General features: G+C 39.3%; 1 protein-coding gene across 1 annotated transcript in view; it reads left to right on the forward strand.

Moving 5' to 3' along the window:
* Positions 1 to 6,565, forward strand: part of slc2a15a (solute carrier family 2 member 15a) — a 37,507-nt gene extending 30,942 nt beyond the window's left edge. Inside the window, exons 11-12 of the mRNA XM_029449928.1 lie at positions 3,591 to 3,718; positions 4,836 to 6,565. Of these exons, the coding sequence (XP_029305788.1) occupies positions 3,591 to 3,718; positions 4,836 to 5,093 (386 nt within the window). The 3' untranslated portion in view covers positions 5,094 to 6,565. The remainder of the gene's footprint in view (positions 1 to 3,590; positions 3,719 to 4,835) is intronic.
* The last annotated feature ends 1,715 nt before the right edge of the window (positions 6,566 to 8,280 follow it).

The following is an 8,280-nucleotide window of genomic DNA, read 5'->3' on the forward strand; positions in this document are numbered from 1 at the left end:
AAGTATGGATGAATCCAGGATAATGTCAAAAAGGCTTCCCAGTGTCTGGCAGGACCAGGGCAGCAGGCGCTGCCCCTTTATCAGTGGCAACCTGCCATATGAGAGACACAGAAACTCCGGGGATGATGCCCCGGATGATGAGTTAGTAACATACATTTACATAAATGCATACAGATAGAGAGGGAGAAGAGGGGAGAGGGAAGGGAGGAGAGAGGAAGAGAAGGAGGAGAATAGGGATGTGTCCCCCGTCAGTCTAAGCCTATAGCAGCAGAACTAGGGGCTGATACAAGGCAAGCCTGAGCCAGCCCTAACTATAAGCTTTATCAAAAAGGAAAGTCTTTAGCCTGCTCTTAAATGTGCAGAGTGTATCTGCTTCCCGAACACAAACTGGAAGCTGGTTTCACTGGAGAGGAGCTTGATAGCTGAAGGCTCTGGCTCCCATTGTGCTCTTAGAGACTCTAGGAACTACAAGTAACCCTGCAGTCTGGGAGCGCAATGCTCTAGTTGGTTTATAAGGTACTATGAGATCTTTAAGATATGCTGGAGGCTGACCATTAATTGCTTTATAAGTCAGGAGAAGGAATTTTAATTCTATTCTGTATTCATTAATGTATTTGCTGCTCAACACTGTACATCTGCAATAATATAGTGGAATGATACTTGCCACACAGCTGTGAATTAGCAAATAATTGTGAAGCATACTGCCAAAAGCTGATTCCAATCAGCCAATACAAGTACAACTTCAGTGCTCTGCCTGAACACTTTGATTAATTTGAGAAGATGGATTTTCTTGCCATTTTTAATTAAAAACAATTATGAATCAATTGTAAAAATAGTTAATCGATTAATCAACGTATAATTTTAGCTTTAATGTAGACCAAAATGTAATGACCAAAGTAACCAGGACACTGATTCTGGAATTTTCAGATGTCAATTTTGTCAGTTATTCTCTCCATTGTATTGTTGTAGACAGAAGACAAATAAAACCAACACTATGTGAAGACATGTGTATGTTTGTAATTTCAATCACATCTGATTGCAACTGAGAAGGGAGAATTTTAGTTTTTAAGTACAACATAATTTATAAATCAAGGTAACTTTATCCTGCACTGCCTGTATGACTTCTGTACTCTTGTGGTTTGTCTGCTGAGCTTCAGGTTGCTTTGTGTTATTAAATGGCTCCCTCTGGAGGTCATATCCCAAATATTCTTATGTGAGTCCCATAGTTTCTCAAGCTACTACAGTTTTCCTCTATTGTATACACACAGAAAATGGAACTATGCACACAATTATAAAAAGGTAAAGGTCATGTATAAGACTCCAGGCTGTAAACGCTAACACAATTACATTGTTTTCACTCAAATACAGATTCTCAATCACATTTTTTTAAGTAAAACATTGGATAATTTAGCATGCTGGAAAACACTGGGCTTCAAATTGCAACACACTAAATACCAATTGGTCGCCTCTCACCTTTTCCGTGTGTACAATTGTGAATCAAAACATTAAAGAGGCCTCAGGTGATTTTTTTTTACTGTATTACAGTAAAAAAGAAATATCAAGATGGGTAATTGTTTAATTGTGTAAATGTTTTAAGCTACTGGATGCCTGAATTTCCCTCGGGATAAATATAGTATCTCTCTATCTATCTATCTATCTATCTATCTATCTATCTATCTATCTATCTATCTATCTATCTATCTATCTATCTATCTATCTATCTATCTATCTATCTATGAAATGACTTGTACTAAATTTGTTTTTGTTTTGAGTTTGCTAGCTGAAATGATAACATTAAGCTTTTTGCATTTTTGTTCCTGTTGTTGTTGTGTTAATGTTAACTTTTGTTTGCTAATGACATTAGTATAGCTAGCTGGAGTTAGCAAACCCATACGGTTAGTACAAGTTATTTGCTGTTTAACGTTATCTAACTTTATAAATTACAGTTGTATTGAAATGTTTAGGTTGTATTTTTTACCTTGGTGTTATTGAATAAGCTTGTGTGGCATGGATATGATACAATGCATTAAATATATGCTTGGTAGTACTTTATTTTATAAAACAATACACTGTGTAATATAATACAGTGGTATGTAAATGTTATTTATTGATAAGGAAGCACAATAAACACACATGATTTTCAGTCTTAACCCATGTGATAACACAGGTGATGGGCCCGAGCCTGGACGCTATCAACACAATTTGATCAATTTAAATATGTAACAACTCTTTTCAATTTTGTGTTTAGAGTTCTGAGAAATTGAGCTGTACTTTCAGGAAACGTGTTTAAACGGGTTAAAACTGGGAAAAGTGTAATCTTTAAACGTACATATAGTTTGTCAAATCTTAATATTTATACTAATATAATAATGTGTAGAAGTGTTAATAGCCATAGGAATAACATATTGTACATGCAGTTCCACAGGACCTTCAGTTATTATCTTATTTTTATCTATGCAGTTATGCATTCTGACAAATTCATGTTCTATGACCTCCTGTAAGAGAGACAGAAAATACAGTTTTAATGATAGATAGTAAAAATATGTATTCTTTGAATGATGACTCTCCTGTTCACATGCTGGCCTTGTCCTCAACCAATCAGCTGATTCCGTTCTCTAAGTAGCCTTTCATAAGCCTTATTGGTGTGAAAGATTATGAATGAATATTCAATATTTTCCATATACAGCCACATCAGCAGAACTGCTTGCCCAGACATATCCTGTTAGGAGACTCATCTGCACTTCATTTTTTGTAAGGGTTCTTTCTGTCCATTAAATGTTTATTGTTGTTTGTACTTCCTGTTTTATTTTGTGTTACTTACCTCTCGTTTCAGTGTCTCCACTTCCTGCCCCATGTGTTTTCCATTAGTATGTTTGTGCTTCCACCTGTGTCTTGTTACTCTGCCCACTTCCTGGTGTATATAGTCTATGTGTTTTATTCCCCTCGTTGCCAGTTCGTCTTTGTACCTCCATGTCATTGAGTTCCAGCGGTGTCCCGTTGTGCTTCCTGTTCCCCGTCATCGTCTTCCCGGTAATACCTGACCCTGCTTCTGTGACCTTTTTCTCCCTTTGCCTATTCCCTGTCGGATTTGTATGCCCCGCTGCCTCTGTATTGTGCATTTGTGTCCTACTTCCCGTGTTCAGATCGTTTTGCTTTACTCTAAAGAATGGAAAACCATCTTCTAACTCCTCGTGACTCAAGTAAATATGCATGAAAATGATCTTCACTCTTTCAAGTACTGGAGTGACTATAGATTATTAGATATTCCACAATTTGGGATCAGAGATAACTAATGTATTACAGAAAGCATTCATAACCAACTGGAGGTATTGAGTTAGAAAGATGGGGGCATAATGAATGACACAATAATGTTGCATTGTGGGAAATATAGGATCAAGAGTTTTTGACCTTCACCAATACAAGGGACTACCAGTCAGGTTATCTCAGCCTCTGCTGAACAAATTTTGACTGTCAACCTAATTGAGGTGCAATACTAAAGCACTGTTGTGCCCCTTTCAATGAACTCATTCAGCAGAACTGTGTGTGATTTGTATTGATGTTTAAAAGCTTTTGCTTTGTTCCTGTTCCAGCGGGGATTCCCTTCCTGATCACAGCAGAGTTGTTTAAACAGTCTCACCGCCCAGCAGCCTACATTGTAGGAGGATCACTGAACTGGTTGTCTAACTTCACTGTGGGCTTCGTCTTCCCCTTCCTACAGGTGAAAGCTGTACAATGTGCTACCCTGCGAGAGCGTCTCTCTCCTAAATGCTGGGACTTTTTAATAACTACAAATTTAACGTGAACCAAATTGTTTATTCTGTTCAATGACCACCCACTTGGTTTTGTTCCAATCCCCATTATTGGTCCTCAACATTTTTAGAAAGGTCCTAATAGAAACCCAGGTCTTAGCTGTGCCACCTGTAATGTTTCCTTGAACTTGTGAACAAGTCTCCCCTGTGTGAGTCCCTCTGAATGATCACAGAGCAGCTTGAAGGATCAAGTTTAATTGCTAGGCCAACAGATGCCACTCATCCTCTTTTCTTTTTAAATAACTAGTAGTCTTGGTTGATACAGATGCAGTAGTAAAGTTGTGGTTACTGTTGTAAGTGTCCTGGTAGGGATGTGATATCACATCTGCTTGACCAATCCCAATCAGCAAATTTGGTTACAGGAACTTGTCGCCAAAGCAAGCAAAGAACAATGGAAACAAAAGCAGAACATGTGACAATGAATACATGCTGTTTCTTATACAAGTTATAAATGAGTCCAAAAGATAGTAGTGATTTCTTGAGTCCCACCATGATCCACAGTATTGTGTAAAGACAGAAAAGATTTCCATGTTCACACAGGTTAGCTCAAGAGGGTTGTATGATTTCAAAGTTGTTAAGTGAGGGTATAAGATACAGTGTATTGGCAATATAACACTATACTGTATCTAATAACTATGAGTTTAATCACCTTGAACAAAGAAGTTTAGCTGATGTGATGTGTGGTAGGTGCTTGATTTTCAGGCACTTCTGTATTATAACTCTTCAAGTCAGATATATGGATTTCTTTGAAAAGTTGCAGTGTCCCATTCAGAATTACAACTTGGATGTTGATTGTTTCCAACCTCGTGCTGTATGATGTCTGTTCTCTATTAACCTACAAAAAGCACACATTTCATTTAGCTTTGCTCTCTGTTTTGAGTCCCTCTGCTTTTATCTGAAATAACTATTTCCTCTTTGGATTAACAATTCATGAATCACTGGTTTCATGGTGTCTCAATCTATTTTTTCTATCATCTCTCAATCCTTCCAATGATCCTCAATCCTTCTGTCACATTGAACCCACAGATGTCAGCGGGGTCCTACTGCTACTTGGTGTTTGCCACCATTTGCGTATCCGTGGCCATCTATGTCTACGTTGTGATCCCAGAGACCAAAAACAAGACCTTCATGGAGATCAGCAGGATGTTCAATAAGAAGGAGGCAGTTCTAGAGACCCAGGACCTGGTCCACGTGGACCAGCTGAAACTGAAGAAGATGAACGGCTATGGTGGTGTGGAACATGCTTCACTGGAGTTTGACAGCTCTTTTTCATCTGTACCTTAACTTCAGGTTCTCACTGGGACAGCAAAACCATTAATTACTTCCTCTTCACCATTGTACTGTTTTGATATGTTCACATTGACCAAACACCACCTCGTCATTTAGCTCTGGTGTACTGTATATTCAGCAATAACATGCATGACAGTATGCAGCTCTGGTATTTTCAACTTCTTATCAAGTTTAATGTTTCAGTCTGTTTGAGCCATTAATGGTGGTGGTAGTCTAGTGGTTCGGCATCCAAATACAACACTGTTCCTGTAGCTCATTGTAGGTAGCTCGGGATAAGAGTGTCTGCTAAATTACCTGTAATGGAAGATTCCAGTTAATATAAATTGGGTTCTAGTTTCACCAGTTTGGCCATTCTTCCTACCAGTAATAAATACATTGTATTGAACAAGCTAATAGCTTAGATAATAATAATAATAATAATAATAATAATAATAATAATTCTGACAGGACAGAACACAAGCAGTCAAACCATCAGACATGTTGGAAAAAACCCTCAAGTTTAGGCATTTAGAGGCAAGATCCATCACAATTTATAAGCTCACTTCTGTACTTAATGTAGTTTAGCAAACAGTTGTCCTGTTCAACCCTTGTTGAACACATATACCCCACTTTGAAATGTTGCTATTAGCAACATTTCAAAGTGGGGTATATGTGTTAACTGTTAGGAATAATGGACAAACTCCAAAAATAAGACCCAAGTTCTGATAAACCAGAATTGATCTTAAACTACCGAAAACAAGCTTTCCTCAGGAGTGGAAGTAATGTGAAAGAAAACTATGGTTCTTGGCTCTTATTTTTGTACTTCTGGTCATCGGTTTGATCAGTAGTAATAAGGGTATGTCTATTTCATAAAAAAATGTCATGTTAGTTATAGTAGTGCTGCAAGCCACCGCATAAAATCAGAATAGGAATCAGAATCAGAAATTATTTGTCCCACGACGGGGAAATTCCGTTGTTGCAGGCAAGAGAGTAAAGTGACAAGTAACAATCAAATAGAATAAAAATACAGTAACAGCAACATAAGTAATATAAGTACAGTCAAAATAGTTGGAATGCTAGCAGTGCTTAAGTTGTATACATGAGTGTCCAACATGTCAGCAAGGTAACACACAATCCAGTAAACAATAAAAACATGTCAGGATATAGACACAAGAGTAGACTCAACAAAATGGTCAGAGCTTGTGGACAGAAATGAACCATTAAATATAATTTTATAATCTTTTGTATATTGCAGTAAAGAAAAAAAACATCTATCATGTAAAATTCTGATATTTATGCATGTTTTGATTTAGATTTTAAGGTGAGATTACTTGTTATTTCTTTCCACTTTTCAGACTGTATCAGAGTACTCTGAGCTGAGCTGTAATGTAAAATGTGCTAAAACGTGTTGTGTACAAACAGCAAAAGATTGTTTGAATATGTGGAAATACTGTATGTACAGTATATTAACCTTTCCGAATTGTTGAAAGATAACTACGTAAATTAAACAATATTGTAATACTGTGTCTTTGTTTCCTTTAACATTTGGCCAATTGAGGCCCGCTGGACGATATTCTGTGGCCCTCTACTTGACATCAAAGTTTAGTGTTAGTGCGGCCCGTGCGTTTTTCTCATTCTTTTTGACGAGTCGTTGCACGAGTCGTTGCCCAGCCCCAGTCGTTGCCCAGCCCCAGTCATGTCATTCAAAACCTGCCGTGAAGAGAAAGGTTGGCGATGAGCACAGACAATTTCAGGAAAAGTGGGAGACGGAATATTTTTTTGTTGAGCACAGGGGCACCCCGACATGTCTTATATGCACAGAGAAAGTTGCGGTGCACAAGGAATACAACATCAGATGTCATTACTCAACTAGACATGCTGAGGAGTATGCAAAATACCAGGGAGATGAGAGAGAGGACCGGGTCGCCAATCTTAAAACATGTCTACTGAGGCAACAAGATTTTTTCAAGAAAGCAAACAAAGAGAGTGATGCGGCAGTCGAAGCTAGCTACGTGGTGAGTGAGATGATTGCTAAGGCGGGAAAGCCATTCAAAGATGGCGAGTTCATCAAAAAGTGCATGTTACAGGCTGCAAGTATAGTCTGTCCGGAAAAGAATAGTCAGTTAAGCAACATCAGCCTTTCAGCCAACACAGTGGCAGAGCACATTTCTGACCTGTCAGGTAACATATACGATCAACTGCGTGAGAAAGCCAAACATTTCCGTGCATACTCAGTCGCTCTTGATGAGAGCACAGACATCACTGACACTGCGCAGCTCACAATGTATGTCCGTGGTGTTGACGACAATTTTGAAGTGATGGAGGAGTTGCTCACAGTGACTCCAATGCATGGCCAGACCACCGCTCAGGAAATATTCCGCCAGCTGTGTGATGCCATTGTGGATGCCGGTTTACCATGGAAGAGGTTTGCTGGAATAACAACCAACGGAGCACCATCAATGACAGGGAGGAGAAATGGACTGGTGTCACAAAACTTGGAGATGAGGGTGTGGAGGAGACTATTGCTTTGCACTGCATTATCCATCAGCAGGCCCTTTGCAGCAAATGCCTTTTTGGAGGAAATAGAGTCAGCATATGAGGATGTGCTCTACTTCACAGAGGTACATTGGCTCAGCAGGGGAAACGTCTTGAAGAGGTTTTTTGAGTTGAGAGCAGAAATGAAAGCCTTCATGGAGAAGGATGGGATGGCTGTTCCTTGATCCCAATGGCTCATGGACTTAGCTTTTCTTGTTGACATCACACAGGAGCTGAATGTACTGAACAAGAAATTACAAGGCCAGGGGCAGCTTGTCAGTGCTGCCTATGACAACGTCAGAGCATTCTCCACAAAACTTGTCTTATGGAAAGCCCAGCTCTCTCAGACAAACCTCTGCCATTTCCCAGCATGCAAGGCACTCATGGATGTGGGCACACCATTCAGGGGTGAGAAGTATGCTGATGCCATTGTAAAGCTACAGGAGGAATTTGATCACAGGTTTGCAGACTTCAAGACACACAGAGCCAACTTTCAAATTTTTGCTGACCCCTTCTCCTTCGATGTGCAAGATGCCCCTCCTGTGCTTCAAATGGAGCTCATTGACCTGCAGTGCAATTCTGAACTCAAAGCCAAGTTCAGGGAGGTGAGTGGAGAAGCAGACAAGCTTGGACAATTTTTGAGAGAATTGCCCCCCCACCTTCCCTG

Source organism: Cottoperca gobio, chromosome 15, assembly GCF_900634415.1.
Source record: "Cottoperca gobio chromosome 15, fCotGob3.1, whole genome shotgun sequence".
Lineage (NCBI taxonomy): Eukaryota > Metazoa > Chordata > Actinopteri > Perciformes > Bovichtidae > Cottoperca > Cottoperca gobio.